The sequence below is a fragment of the Agelaius phoeniceus genome, chromosome 4 (genome assembly GCF_051311805.1).
Source record: "Agelaius phoeniceus isolate bAgePho1 chromosome 4, bAgePho1.hap1, whole genome shotgun sequence".
NCBI classification, from domain to species: Eukaryota; Metazoa; Chordata; class Aves; order Passeriformes; family Icteridae; genus Agelaius; species Agelaius phoeniceus.
The window spans coordinates 65,933,337-65,948,750 of record NC_135268.1 but is presented as its reverse complement, the minus strand read 5'-3'; the positions used below and the strand labels follow the sequence as shown (position 1 = coordinate 65,948,750).

General features: G+C 39.6%; 2 protein-coding genes across 4 annotated transcripts in view; both read right to left on the bottom strand.

Annotated features, from left to right (window-relative positions):
• Nucleotides 1-5,898, bottom strand: part of POLN (DNA polymerase nu) — a 90,287-nt gene extending 84,389 nt beyond the window's left edge. Inside the window, exons 1-2 of the mRNA XM_054633648.2 lie at nucleotides 4,404-5,898; nucleotides 1,641-1,702 (exon numbers count right to left, since the gene is read on the bottom strand). Of these exons, the coding sequence (XP_054489623.2) occupies nucleotides 1,641-1,702; nucleotides 4,404-4,578 (237 nt within the window). The 5' untranslated portion in view covers nucleotides 4,579-5,898. The remainder of the gene's footprint in view (nucleotides 1-1,640; nucleotides 1,703-4,403) is intronic.
• A 124-nt stretch (nucleotides 5,899-6,022) lies between these two features.
• Nucleotides 6,023-14,869, bottom strand: HAUS3 (HAUS augmin like complex subunit 3). 3 transcript variants are annotated; one of them, XM_077177795.1, is made up of 6 exons: nucleotides 14,663-14,869; nucleotides 13,684-13,728; nucleotides 12,018-13,559; nucleotides 10,524-10,960; nucleotides 8,695-8,923; nucleotides 6,023-7,366 (listed from the first exon to the last, which is right to left on the bottom strand). In XM_077177795.1, the coding sequence occupies exons 3-6, from the start codon at nucleotides 12,930-12,932 to the stop codon at nucleotides 7,100-7,102; spliced, it is 1,848 nt and encodes a 615-aa protein (XP_077033910.1). In that variant the 5' UTR covers nucleotides 12,933-13,559; nucleotides 13,684-13,728; nucleotides 14,663-14,869; the 3' UTR covers nucleotides 6,023-7,099. The 3 variants fall into 3 exon arrangements, with proteins under 3 accessions (XP_077033910.1, XP_077033912.1, XP_077033911.1); XM_077177797.1 differs by having other exon boundaries at nucleotides 12,018-13,050; XM_077177796.1 differs by having other exon boundaries at nucleotides 12,018-13,050; nucleotides 13,684-14,869.
• Between the last annotated feature and the right edge of the window lie 545 nt (nucleotides 14,870-15,414).

Here is a 15,414-nt window from a genome sequence, read left to right as displayed (position 1 = left end):
ACTGGAAAGTAACTGCAATCTCTCATAATTACTGTATTTTGGTCTCTTCTAGCCCAGCCTCATTCAGTTCATCTGCTGTCATTACCACTGCAAAAACTGAGACCTCCTCCCTTCGAAGAAGCACAAAGTCCTCCTGTACAGGGCTCCCTCCAGTCCCCAAGATGACTTTTGTCACTGATCAAAGGCTACTGTCCACCTCCATCCCATCTGAATTGATTGAGCAAGCCAGAATGACAAAGCCAGTAAGTTTGGGGCTTTTTTATGGTTTCACAATATCCCTCAAACCAGTTCCCATATTCCCAAACCTTAGAACTATAGAGTCAAGTGGTGAAAAAGGCTTAAGACTGCTTTAGATCATACTTCACAGGATCTACTCTACAGCAAAAGTACAATTACAAGGTAATTCTAACACTCTAAGTAAACAGGAAAAGGAAGCTAATTCAGCTTCTGCTACTGCCAAAATGAATAGTAGCTGTTCCAAATGAAGACAAATTATTGGATTTTTGCAATGCTAATCAAAAGGTGGGCACTATAAAGTTACCAGAAGGTGAAAAATCCTATCACAGAAGGGCCAAATGTTTAAGAGCCATAGAAAGACAACTAATTCTCTCAAGTGTATTCTCCAGACAAACTGCAAATAGTTTTATCATTTAACACAGCAGAATTTAAATTAGGACACTCTAGTAATTATAGAACCAGGAATAAGCGATTCTCTTTTAAAGATTCAAAAAATATAAACAAAGGAATTTAATTATCAAGTCAGAATAATACAGCTGGAACTGCAATTAACCACAGAGAGAAACAGCAGCTTCTGTGAAGAACTGACCTTCTATTAGAAATAATGACATGGCTGGAAGTAGAGAAAATGACTCCCAGGATGTAGTTTCATAATTTATGTCAATGTAGGAAGATCTCATTAGATGCAGCAAGTCAAAATTAGAGTGTCATCATTACAAAAAGGGGTTCCACTCCTTTCCATGTGCACCCACAGCTGCCTGTGAGCCAGTATAACTTGTAGGAAACTATCTCATTCCACACAAGGCATCAGTTTTCTGCATCCTGAGCAACCTGGATGGAATTGAAGTGTGCAACATGGACCAGAGTCAGAGTAAGGAAGGTTGTGAAATTTGCAGCTGGGATTAGTTGCAGCATCTGCAACTCATCAATCAACTCGATGGATTTTACAAGCAAAGCCTGGGCTGGGGCTGCCACAGTGACCTGCTCCCACTCCTGCACTGGCACTCACCCACATGCACACCAAACCAAATTCAGAGAAATGATTAAACCCAAAATTAAGCTTCCTAATACAAAGTAATTTTTCATACAAATCAGCTCACTTTATGATTGTTCAGTAACAGGAGTCTGAGAACATTTCTAAACTCTGCTGTCTGAATGCAGCAACCTCATTTCTGATCAATCTGTCATAAAAGACCAACTTCTTGTAAAAAGGGAACAGAAGCTGGGCCCAGACTCTCACAGGTAAATATAGGCCAAGTGTAAAATAAGACAGAGGAAGTTACCTGAACTATGACTGCATAAAATGTATCATGATAAAGCTTGTTATGAAAGAACCAATCTGTAACTTCAAACCTGCTACAAAAGACTGCTTTTAGTGGTTTTCAATCTTACAAAATGCTTGCCTTTTCATTTCTCAGATGTGCATCCTTATCACCTAGTTTATTTTCCTTTGTCTTCTCTATACCTTTAAAAAAGAAGAAACAATTCACAATACAAATCAGTCTGCAAGTAGCCCATATATCTTAGGTTTCATACAAGGTTATATTACTGACAGTTTTACCAAACCTGAAAGAAGTGTAAAAAAATTTCCCTCGACAACCATTTATCAAGTTAGTATTCATGCTGAAAGGAGCCTTACAGGTTCCAAAATAGGCATATTTAAAAGACTGTTCTGTCACCAGTAAGAAAAAAAATTATTTAAAATTCACTACAAAGCAGAAAAACCTTTTCCATGGTATTCAGAGGAATACCATAATTATGTGAATTTGCCTCTTTCAAAGAAACACAACTCATTTTGGTCATAGTAAAGCTAGGGGTATGAGCACAAAGGAAAAAAAAAAAAAATCCAAACTCTAGAAACTTTACACAGCTTAACTGTTTTCTTGGAATTCAGCAGTATTCCACAAAACTTTTGTTCTATAAAGCATTATTTGTATCTGAGTTTAGCACATCATGCTTTACAAACTGACCATGTTTCACCTGCAGGGGATTTTTTCACATTGCTCATCTTGCAACAGAACAGGCATGACAATGAAACCATTAGGACACGCATTTCTTTTCTGCCTTAACACTGTCCCCAAGTCCCAAGAAGAGGAGAAGCAAGTGAAGCCTGGAAGGCAGGAGCCAGGGGTAACAGCTTGCAGTAATTCTCTCAGTGGCACAGAAACAGGCACCTCAAGCACAGGTCTCCCCAGAGCTTGCAGTTAGGATTCCTTTATCCCTTGATTCTCTTATTGCCCAGCCAAAAGGCACCTCCCAGGCAGAGGATGTGTTTTGTCTCCCCACACTGGGTACAACACCAAACTGCTGCTGTCAGCTATGAACTGGCATTATCAGCAGCAAGATACTTCCTGAAACAACAATGGTGTTAACCAATATCAAAAAAAGCATAAGGTAACCTATTTCAATTTACTAGAACTGTTTTTAAAAACACTTGCCTTGACAATCAAGACCTTTGTCTACTGAAGAAAATAAGCTTATTTATGCAGGTTGGTGTAAGTGTATAATCAGACATTGAGCTCCAGTTCAAAATTCTAACCTAAGCTGTTAGAACAGCCAAAATGCCACAGCTGTGTTTGTAGCTTCAAACATTTTACTTTTGTTTTCTACAACAATGAGATAATAAATGAAGAATGATAGTATTTGAGTTTACATTCAGTGCTTTTAATTGTTTTACAGCTAGACACTTTTCCTTGACAAATCCAACCCCCAGAGAAGATGATGAGCACTACATTTCTCTCTGACAGCACACAACAATCAGTATGACAGGTATTGAAGAGATCTGCAACTTCCAGTTTCTGAATTATGGCAAAGTGTCACCAGATGGCAGCAGAAACCCATCCCTGCCTTCCAACTCCTCAAGGCTTGATGGAAAGATTGGAGCTCCACAGCCAGGATAACCACAGAATTTCACCAATTAGGTCAACATTGCAGATATCTTTTCTATTTGAGCCCAATATTTACCTTCTAAAGGCAAACATTTTTTCCATTAAGTAGAATTAAAAATTTCAAAATCTCTCTATAAAATACAGTTCGATGCAGTCTGAAACAGACCACTAACATCAGAGGTTTGCAGTTGTTTTTGGTTTTTTAAGAGAGATAAATTTCTTTTTACAGACCCACACCAAAGCTATATATACATATATAAATATATATATATAGGCAATGACAAGGTAGCAAGAAAAGTAAAATATCAAGCTGAGGCTAAAAAGAGCTAGAATTTTCTTTAAAATCACCTGGGTTTTGGTCCTAGATGTACCATATACAATGCAACATTTTATATTAACTCATCCCACATTTCTTTAAATGTGTATCAGTGATTTACACAGTGATGAACTATTACCTTTGTCACTGCTACATCACCAGGCTCCACTGATGCAATATTTTACTGAAAGAGGAGCCTGAACCACAATTGATATACAACAGTGGCTGCAAAAACCACGATGTACACAGAATAAATGTTAGATTTAAAGCCCATTGATCAGATAATATTCCAGGATCTAGCTGTCAGGAGAAAACAGACAACTGAAAGTAAGCAAAACTCTTAACTTCCTACTTCTTTCCAGAGCCATAATTTGACTGCCTGTGATTTGCACAGAACTGAGAATAAAACCTGCACCTTGCAAAACCTCCTTAGTGCCCACAATACTCTGGAACTGCTGAGGTACTTGTAACATTGCCTAATTTGTTCTTTCACTGGGACTTTTGTTCACTCTTCCCCCTAGAATTTCACAAGGAGCACAGTGCTAATGAATATGTGTTTGAAGGACAGACATGAGTCTGGAGAGCTCACAGGTTTCCTGTTAAGTTCCTAGTACCTCCAGTGATCTTTAAATATCTAGTCCAGAGTCAAGTTAACATATGCATCTAATTTACAACATTGTAGTACTTAAGGGACAGTCTGAAATTCCCATATAATTTTGTACAACATAGGAGAAACAGAAAGAGAAAAAATTAAACTGATGGCACCATTCCTTGCACTCACATAACATTATTGAATTGGAAAAGTCCCAGCAAATGTCACAGTCACAGCTTAATTCCTTTTCTAGACCTGTAAACCTGAAGTCTCACCTTTTCTTGTCACCTATTTAAAAACAGGGACTAAAGGTTTGATACTGTTGTGTTTCAACTTTTCAACAGAAAAACACAGGCTAAGTTTTACTCACTCTGGTTATTTTCTCTGTTAGCCTGAGCTTCTACAGGAATAGACTGCAAAGCTGTCATAATCCTCTGAGCAATATTAGATAAAGGCACTTTAGAAATCTCACATCCTATGTACCGCTCCATTTCTAAGGTTAACCTAAACACAGAACACACAAAGTATGAATTAATCAGGGCCATGAGTAATCCTCACTTATATTCTGTTGAAATTGAAGACAAAATATAGTGAACATGTTTAGCCATTCATTCTCAATGGAAGATTACATTTGCTCTCAGACATGCCTATCAGTACTGTATTTGAAATAAAAATATAATAATTTATAAAAACAAACTTCTTTGAAATAGTGTTTTAATACCCCAATTAAAAAATCAGCAGTCCTAAGTACAGTTAACTTGTACTGAAAGAAAATAAAATCTGACAAATAAAACAAGTATGTATGTCTGAGATACTTTTCCCCTCCCAGCATCTTTAAAGTAGTCTGTATCTAGCACATGGATACATTTACTGTCACTAGTGCTTGGATTTCATCAGGAAAGACATAGTTAACTTTCAAGTAATTGCCAAAATTAAGCCAACACAAGATTAAAGAAACAAGCAATACTATCACAATATACAGCCATTGGTTATGTGCGGTTTCAGAAAATATTTATCATAAAAGACCTCTACTTTTTAAAATTTTGTATAATTGATGCATCCAAATACTTCCATATATTAGTAACTTTAAAATAGCTACTATGGCTTGTTAATTTAAGGAACTGGTCAGTAACATTTATAGTCCCTACAAGCTTTGACCCCAGTTACTGTTGTTGTAACTGTTATCCTTTTCTGAACAGGAGCTGGTTTTCCAGCTGACCTGTCCATATTCTGTACTACCTACAAATGCTTGGCAGAATCCCTAGGTACACCACACTCTGGAGAATCACAAGTAACAGTGTCCACGCTGCTGACTTGTTGTTGTTTTACAGTTAGACCAGAAGAACGTGTAAAACTTGTCACAAACACAAGAGAAATATCCAACATTTTAAAAAATACTGCAAGGATCCAAGCTGCACAAATCAATCACTCTAGCAAAACCTGCTGTTGCTCAATTATTCCCATACAAGTGGGTAGCTGGACTCCTGTTACTCTGATCTTCTCCCACTGGACCCAGTGCATGAACAGACTGTCAAACTTAACCATCAGCAAACAGCAGTCCCTCTGCCTACACGGAAATATTTTTCTTGGCTCAAGGTACCTTGCAACTTTTAATACTTAAAAGTGCAAATATTTGCATCTAATTCAGAGGAACACCCATCACTCTGCATGAGCACTGGCTATATCAATCTAGTTCTAAGTAGAAGCATGTGAAGGAAAGAGTGAGAGGTGCAATGGCTTTCTTTTCCCTGACATTCCAGGAGTCAGAAGTACAATCCTTCCCTGCACTCAACTCCTCCCAACTTCTATGCCTAAGAGCAACACTTCTTTCCTACAGAGGGTTAAAGTGCTCCTGCCTTCCCAAGCTGGGAAGCAGCAGTCCCAGCCCCAGGGGCAGATCAAAATGAGAACCCATCAGACTAAATACAAACAAGACACCATGCCTGAGAACAGGCCTAGAAAAACTCACAAATATTAACCACACTGAACTGAATTGATAGAGTTTGGCATTTAATAATATACACAAAGTATAGAGTTAAGCAGCATGAAATCCAGACATAAAGACACCCAACCAGTAAGTTAAAAAAAACACATTTAAAAATAAGTTATAATCACATAGAAGTTAAAAGAGTGCCATCAAAACAGTTTTAAGACTACTGGTACTGAATTTAAACAAATATACTAACCTTCATCAATATGTACAGTGCTTGAAAGCAAGCACAGCTGATCCCATCAAAATATAAAAGACTGGAAGTTATCATACTATAAAAGCCTATTTAGTTCCATTGGTATATTAGGAAGCTATATAAAAATTTGATAAACGGGCTAACAATGCACATGAAAGGACAAGTATGAAAGCATCAGCACTCTGAATTGAAATGCCTATCATTATAAATTATAAGGCAAACTCAGAAGTACAAAAGATAAATTTAAAATTCTTGTTCATTGACAAGCCACAATAAGTATAGACTGGTTTCAATGGAGAAGATAGGCCTTAAGTTAAATTAAGAGATATTGGAATGGTCTTGAAACAGATGGTCTTGGTAGTTAAAACAGATTCTGGTACATATTCCAACACATTTCTAACAAAACCAAGTCTTCTTAGAAGAACTGTAAGGGAAACAATCATGGAATATCTGCTGCCTTTGAGAATTCTCCTCTTCAGTGTGAGCACATTACATCCTTGTTCCAAAATCTGGAATGCCTTCTCCACATTCATTTTGCAGTTCAAAAAGTTCTTAGCATGCAGAAAGACTCAAGGGTTCACGTTCCTATTGAAGCTATGCTGTGTGCAGAAGAAATGAACACACAGGCCAGCAGAAGAGCAGCCTGAACACACTTCTTTCAAATAACCAACAATTACTTCATATCCAAGAGTTCTGACAAAACAGAGATTGAATTCAGGGGGCAGAAGAAGCCATAGAGCAGCACAATCTCAGCTGCTAACAGTGGCAGTAAGTCACTGCAGTGACAGGTAAGTGTCAGCCTTGACAAGCTAATGCTTATTATTCCATAAACTCAGACAGTTTACATTAATATTTTCCTTTCTTAAGAGTACATTGCTGTTTAGATATTAAGAACTGCACTGGTTGTAAAATTCTCATCTTCCAGACCACTGGCTTTAGCCTGGGACTGCTGCTCAAGCCTCTCCACCATCTCTTTCAACTGCCCTTCATCTTTGAAAAAATACACATACAAGTCTCTTTCCATCTGAAGCAGCCTATTGGACTCTAAAAAGCTTCTCTTCGACTTCAGATCAGCAACCAGATCCTTAAGGAGATTATTTAGTTCATCTAAATCCAATTCCAGTTGGTGAAACTGCTCAGTAAGTTCCTAATAAAAAATAAAAGAGAAAATATTATTACTTTTCTATTGTTAATATACCAGCTGAAGTAGAAATATGAAAGGTTTTTTGCTTTGGGAAGCCATTTGTTTGTAATCAAAGAATAATTAAAAAAAAAACAGAAACAAAGACAAAAAGGGATTCCATTCAATGTATATCATTTTTGAGCTCCATGTAACAGAACTCATATTGTATTATGCAAATGTAATTTCATTTAGTTGTTGACCAAATGAGTTAAGACCACAAGAATCTGAACCTGACCTAGAGACATGAGTGAATTACATTTTCTATCAATTACAAGTCTTCATTGCTAGTCAAATCTTAAAAGGGAACAAACAGAAAAAAGCACAACAGAAAGCCAAATCAATTTTGCAATTAAATCATTAAATACCAGCTACAACTTTCCCAGCTGGCATTCCTGTAATAGTTCAGTATAAGCAGAGTAATCATCTACTTGCACATTATTCCCTTATTAAAGGAATTACTTTCCTTGAGAAACAGTAGCAGTAGAACAAGATGTCATATTTTAAGAAGTAACTTAAATCAATAGGAAGGTATTTTATTTAATAATGTGCAATCCCTAAATACATACTGTTCCAATTACAGTCTCATTTTTAAATAAAAACTGTTCTATATGCTGTAAATTCATTTGACAGATGAATGTTAAATATATTTGTATATAATTAACCAAGAAAGTATTATGTAACAGAAGATTTCCCTTGATGCATTTTTGAGGTATCTACAAGGACTTAAAAACCATAACAAGGTGCATTTAACAAATCCTGCTCCTATTTAAAAGATGTTCTAAGCATAATACCTGAGAGCTGTGCAGGAGGATTGTCCTACTACAGCTGTCCTTCAAAATTCTGGTATTTCTATTTTGTCCAAATGACCCAGCCATGGCCAGGCTTTTAAGGGGCCAAACCATACTACTGGGGTCTTACAGGTAACAGGGCAGAGAGCCCATATGAAATAAAGAGCAACTTAAATGAGTTTTCCAGTGACACCCTACCCAGACAAAGGATCCCCCACACCACAGACTTACAGGAATACAGGACTGCACATGCCTTTGAAAGAAATTCAGATAGATCCAACTGTTTGCTCAGAAACCAAAAAATTATTACCTGCCAGCATTTATAAAAACCCAACATTAGCCAAGAACAATGTAAATGTTCAGCATCCATCATCATTATGTTACTACATTTGTTGCTAATAAGTGGGGACAGTTTTAATGTCTAGAGCCTTCACACTATCCTTTTATCAGTAAAAGAACATGACAAACAATGCAGACATTTGAAAGCACTCATTAAGGGCTCACTGGACTGCGGAGCTGGATCCGATTCGTTCCACAGTAGAGAGCACCACGAAGGGCATCCACCTGCCCCTCTAGGCTGGACAAGAGGAGACACTGCTCCTGAGCAGATGCTGCCAGCTCATCTTCCACTGAGGCACAGTCCTGCTTTAACTTCTGAGCCATCTGCTCCAGGCTCTTGTATGTCTTAAACAATTGTTGTTTTTTACTTCCTCCTTCCAGGAGCTGATACAGCCTGTAACAAGTGAAGTTAGAAGTTAGGAAAGTTAAAATATTTGTGTGTCTATCATCATTAGTTAAGGGAACATGTCTGTGTTGAGAAGTCAGAGGATGAGTAAGGTAAGTTCTGCTGAGGGCACTTTTACAACACTACTTTGTCTCCCATGGATTTCAGGATTCCATCTATACATAGCAGTGATTAATAGGAATCCAAATATTTCAATATGAAATTAGCAGCAATGAAATATTAAAGTAACAGTTAGTAAGTACATCATGAATGCAAATAGAAGTTGACAGTGTGCTTTTGCCAACTATTTCCTGACACTTCAAGAGCAAAATAAGATGTTTTTTTTTAAGTGCTGAATGAAAGCAGACTTCAACAGCCAATGAGAAATAAGAACCATCTTTGTAACATTTTCAAGCTTACTGAAGTATTTCCTGTTTTCTGTCTCTCTATGAAGAGACTGCTAAGAAATTCTCTAATTAGTTACAAGTCATGCAAAAGACAGCATTGCACACTACAGCAAAGTGCACCCTTAACTGTATCAGGAATGGGCTCAGTAAGATTACAGACAACTCTACATAGTCCAAATGTTACTACCACCCATGCATAACAAAATCTCCAGGAGCTAATCCCTGATATAAAATCAGACTGGCTTTATTAAGGGGAGCTATATTTCAGAAGTAACTGAATGTCTTTCAAGTGTCTTCTGTTTACAAAGCCTATAAGGTTTTTAAATCTTTCAACTTAACTGCCCTTTATCTAAAAAAAAAAAAAAAAAGTAGCCAGAAATATTCCGTGATTTGGAGACTTTATAATAAAGCTGAACAAAAATGTAACAAGCTGACACAAACACACAATAGGAGTAAAATTAATGCTGCCTAATTCTTGCAGTTATTCACTGTGCCTAACAATATTCAGCTATCACTTATCAATTATTGAAAAAAAACAAACACACTTAAAGCATCATTCTAAAGAAGGAGGAAAAGTCTGACAGTAACACACCTATAATTATACAATATATCACATCAAAAGGTTTAGTCTTGATAGAGGAGCAGCACAGCGCACATCCTTAACTGTATCACCTGAACTTTAAGGAGACTTAATGATTTTGATGGTGAAAAACCAGACTCCTACATGGGTACCAGGACACTCAAAGCAGATGACAAATCAAGCAAAAACGAGCTGAACACGTCACAGTCCGAAGGAGTCATTCCTCTCTCCTACCACACGGGGGGTTCTTGCCGGCCGTGCACACAGCCTGGGAAATCACTGCTGTTAACATCTACACCTCTAGAGTATCAGGAGGTGCTAGATAAGACAGACTTGGGGTTAAACATTCTTCATGTTATGGATATTAATTAGGAATCCTTCAGCAATATTAAAAAGACTGATAATTGAAAGGTTTTTCCTCAGGCAAACCTGCAAAGAATTTCAAAGGACATGCAAGAAACAAGTTTCACATGTTGAAAGCTTCAGTTCTTGAAAAATTCAAAATTCTAATTAGCTACAGCAAGTAAGTAAGAACTTGGCAGCAGGCAAGGCTCCCCTTGCCTGAGCCTTCATGTCCCCAGCATTATTTCAAAGCAAGCCCAACAGTGACTCTAACACTTACCTGCAAGCTAAGCCATCCTCTGGGCCAATAGTGCTCCTTGGCTTTGCCTGCTCACTTTGCTCAGCCATCGCCTGTAGCCTCTGCTCTAACTCATCAGTGCTTTGTTTCAGAGATTCTACCAAATTCTCCAGCTGGCAGCTGAACTCCTGGTGTTTCTTCATCTCCAGTTCACAAGCCAGCTGAATAAGTTCAAATGATGTTTTCTGTCTTATCAAATGCCTGCCTATTTTATCTTGAATTGCAGCATAACAGTCCTGCCGAGCAATTTGGTGATCCAAGTATTCTTTCACCACTGGTGCAGTCAAAAGTTGTGCTTTCTTCTTAAGAAGGGGAAGCAGCTCTTCATTATTTATTCGAGCTATATCTTCTTTAATTGCTGAAATTTCAGCACTTAAACTAGATATTTTAGCATCAAAGTTTTCCTGTTGTCCAATATCCTGCATAAAACAAAATATTTGTGAATTTCTTCATGGTTCCTGCCAAGCCACATCCCAAACATTTCTTCAGTTCATATAAGATTCATGTATTTATGTTACATTTAGCTACAAAATTAAATGATAACTCCACAGTAGTTTTACAGAATTTTACAAAATAATGCAAATACAGATGAACAAAGTAGATAACAAATATATTTCAGTAAAAAGTAATTTCATTCTATCACAGGGTCAGGAAACAGTTTATTGTGTTAAAAATAAAAGAGCTGCATTTTACCTAGCACCTGTTTCAAGCATGCCTAACTGAAATCTCACAAGCAAACATAATTTTTTATACTCAGTGAGATATCAACACTGCTGGCAGAATCAATCTTTTCCAAATTACCCTAATCAATCAAGTCCTATATACTAGTCATCCATAAATGAAAATATACAAACTGACATAATGCCTCAAGTTATTCCATGTCTGGCATAAGCAAATACCTTTCCTTTCATTATGATTTCTTCACAAATTCCACTAACCACATCTGCCTGTCACTCACTTGTTGAAAGACTTCTGGGGCTTTAACTCTCAGATTCATTTATTTGGTACAAATACTTGAGTTGTCAGAGTGAATGAACTAAAACTTTTTAAGCTTATGCTGTGCAATATAAACAGGAATGCATTTATCATATTGGCTCCCTGATACCACAAAACTGCAACCAAAGCTAAGATTCTGTTTACTGTACAAAGAGCCAGGTCTAATTTGAAAATTGAAAGTTAAACTAAACTAGAAAGATACATAATAAATATATATACTATAAATTCTAGGATTTTAAAAGTAGTAATGCCGAAAAAATAGAATTAAAGGTACTCTACCAAACTGAAGAACTTCTAACTATGGAAATTGAAGATATTTCACAAGAGCAGTTTTGTGAGCAAGACTAAAGCTTCATCAAAGTGCAATTTCACACATAAAAACAACTGAAATAAGTCACTCAGCAATTCCTTTCACTAGGTCCAGTGGAACTTGCCTGTTTGTTTAGAACTCCAGCACCTTCCATCACCTTTTTACCTTACCTTGTCCAAGGAGTGCAGCAGGCTCTCTGCACACTTGATAGCTGAACTGATGCCTTCCTCTTCAGCCTGCAGCTGAATTAGCTGGTTCTGACCACAGATATACGATGCCTGGAGCCTGGCTATCTCTTGCCTCTCTTCACACATTTCATTAGCCTCATCAAAAGGGACTTGCTTGATTAAATCTTCAAGCTGAAAGATGTCTTCATGTGACTTTTCAGCACATTTAGGCATACCTTCATAAAAAAGCTTTTTTAAGTGTGATGTAAGTGCTGCAGTGTTTTGTTCTTCCACAGACAAATATCTGTCCAAAGAAATTTGTGAAAAAAACAGTGGATGTGCATCTGACCCTTGTTGTGAATCTGAAGCAGTGAAGAAAGAGGCAAATTCCTTCACTGCAGCTATAAGAGACTGCAGTTCATTGTCAATCTTATTATTTGCTGCAGTAAACACTTCCAGTCCTTCCTTCCTTTCCTTCCGTGCTTCTTCCTCTCTGCTCTGGAACGTTTGTAACAAGTGGCTGTTTGTAGCAACCAACAGCTGGAGCTTATTATGCCGATGAATTTGAAGGTTTTTTAACTTCTGAAGAGTCTGAAGTTCATCCTCCAATTTCTTCACTTCTTCCTCATCTTCCTCTTGGCTACTGCTTGTTGAACCTGTGGGCTCCAAGGTTTTAAGGACATCATCCAGTGCATTTCCTTCCAAAACAGCCTTACCATGCTGGAGGAGATTATCAAAATCTTGCAGTTCTTCTTCAGGTACCACGTGCTGCCCATTTATGTTTCCACAAAACCATTCCAAAAATGATTTGTCTTCTGAAGACTCAAACATCCAGTCAAAATCTTCTCCATTAAGCTCATCAGCCTTTGGATATCCAATTTTTTTAAGAGTTTCCACAAAATCCTTTCCACAGCTCATGATGGAAATATTTTTGTAAGCAGAAAAGATCCAAACACATGAAAAAATCTGAGGTATTATTCCAGCTTTAATTTTTTTGCCATTTAAAAAGGATATTCAGTATTTTAATAAAATGAGTCTGTACAGGAAAAAGGAAGTGTCAGATCACAAAAAAAAAACCAAAAATCAAACAAAAAAAACCCTGAAGGCTGTTTTGGACTAAAGTGGCTATTCAAAGACTTGACATCAATTTTAATTTCAGATATCTTAATATATTTTGTTGGTTAAATCAGGACATATTTTTGTATCAATTACATCCCAGATCATTGCAAGCACCTATGTTTTTCCTTAATTCACATAAACTTATTATGGAAACAGTATAGTATCATTAATTTAAATGCAACAGGTGTTAATACTGAGCAATTCATTGGCCTGCAAAAGTGATTTTACTTACATGGTTTTCTGCATATTCATTTAAAAAACACCCACAATTATTTTAAATCTTCCAAAATGATCAGGGTTTTCAGTTTGTTCTAAAAACAAAACTACAGTGATGTTGCACAGCATTTCAATATCTTGGCTATAAGGGCTTTTTACCCCGACAGCAAGCAGAATCTTGTCTTCTAAACCTTTGGTTTAAAGTTTCCTCTGAAAATGGAACAAGAAATGCTTTAACATATAATACCTCAAAACTGCAGATTTTTTTATCAATTATAAAAAATTTAAACTAAAATAAATGTAAAAATACCCTTGTGAAACGGTCACAACTTACATGAAAAGGGAGTTCGCTGCTTTTCTGTTTCTTAGCTTTGGGATCCTAAAGTGTGTGTAACAGACAGCAAAGAATATAGGATAAGTTATCAACAGTCAGGAGGCCTTGCCTGCAATACTCTAGTAACACTAAGGGACTTTTTTTAGTTTGATACTACCTAATACTTTGTTCCTAAAACATACATTCCCCCTGAGAAGCCCACTCTGCCAGCCTGGAGAGCTGAACAAGTAAAGCCATTCCTCTAAAGCTCCCCATGTGTCTGACTTAGCTCAGACACTGCAGATGCCACAGAACGTTGTGCGAGTCCCGTGTCACAGGGCAGCGCCCCAAACGTCCTCTGCCCAACGTGCTTAAAACGGCTGTCCTCAAAATACATAAATATGGGCGCCAAGAGGACGCTGCCACACTCTTTTCAGTGGAGCCCACTGACAAGGAGTAATGGCTATAAACTAAAACACAAGGAGTTTGACTTTAGCACGAGTTCGAACTTTACGCTGAGGGTGGCAGGGCACTGGAACAGGCTGCCCGGAGAGGTCGTGAAATCCCCCTCTGGAGACATTCCAAAACAACGTGGACGCGTTCCTGGGTAACCCGCTCCAGGTGACCCTGCAGCAGGGCTGGACTGGATGGTCTCCAAAGGTCCCTTCCAACCTTACTGATTCTGTGATTCTGTGAAATAATGGGCCCCCACAGAGCCCTGTGCGCGGCACGCTGGGCCACCGCGGCACTGCCACTGCCATCAAACACCACAAACAACAGCTCGGAACCCTGAGGGAGCCCCCGCGATGCCCGGCCCCGCGCGGGCCGCACAAGTGGAGCCCCCAGGGACCACGTCCCGCCCCGGGGCAGCCGCAGCCTCCGGCCACACAGGGACCCCGGCCGGGAGGAGAGGTCGGAGAGGAGCGGGGGCGCGGTAGCGGCGGCTGATCCCGCCCCGCCGGCAGCGAGTCCCGAGCCCGCAGCACCGCTCCATACTCACCCCAGAGCTCTGCTCCGCCGCAGCGGCGGCTCGAGGGGAGGGGAGCGAGGCGAGAAATGGCGGGAAGGCTGAAGGGAGCCTCAGGGAGAGCTGAGGGAAAGAAGCGGAAAGGCGGAGGGGAGGCTACGGGAGGATTGGAAAGAAGCTCAGAGAGGGTGAGGGGCGGCGGCGGGAAGGCTGAAGGGAGGCTGAAGGGAGGCTGAGGGGAGGTTCAGGGAAGGTTCAGGGAAGCGCCCGCAGCTCGAACCGCCCGCCGCGCGCGCGGCGTCCCCGCCCCTTTCCCTCCACCGCGCTTGCGCGCGGGCCCGCTCCGCCCACGGGGCCTCCCGCGCACGCGCGCAGTTTTCCGCCTCACGCGCGGCCCGCTGACCGGTGACGTCATGTGGGCGGGGCTCCAACGGCCGGGCCGCCCTTCCCCTCAGGACGCTCGGCTGGGGCGGGATCGCTCGGTCCGGTCCCTCAGCCGCCGTCGGGGCCGTCCCTTCCCCTCTCCGCGGCCCTTGCTCGCTATTTTCCCTTCCCAGCACACGGAAAGGGGAGGCTGGGGCAGACCTGAGCGCAATTGATGTCGTCCAGTCGTGACCGCTGTACCCTTCAGCTTCCTTTGAAGCCCAGACATGGCTAGCGGCGGGCACTTCAATATCCGTACCCTGTGTTGCTGGTTTTCATCCCTGCTTAGTCTTTTCAGTAATTCATGGGCTCAAGGTCCCTGGATTTGCCTGGTGCCTTTTTGAACATGCTCATACATAACT

Coding starts and splice junctions, on each gene's coding strand:
- HAUS3 (XM_077177796.1), bottom strand. CDS start 12,932: ATGAGCTGTGGAAAGGATTTTGTGGAAACTCTTAAAAAAATTGGATAT. Junction 8,924..10,523: donor GAGGATGGCTTAGCTTGCAG/GTAAGTGTTAGA, acceptor CACTTGTTACAG/GCTGTATCAGCTCCTGGAAG. Junction 7,367..8,694: donor GGATCCAGCTCCGCAGTCCA/GTGAGCCCTTAA, acceptor ATTTTTTATTAG/GAACTTACTGAGCAGTTTCA.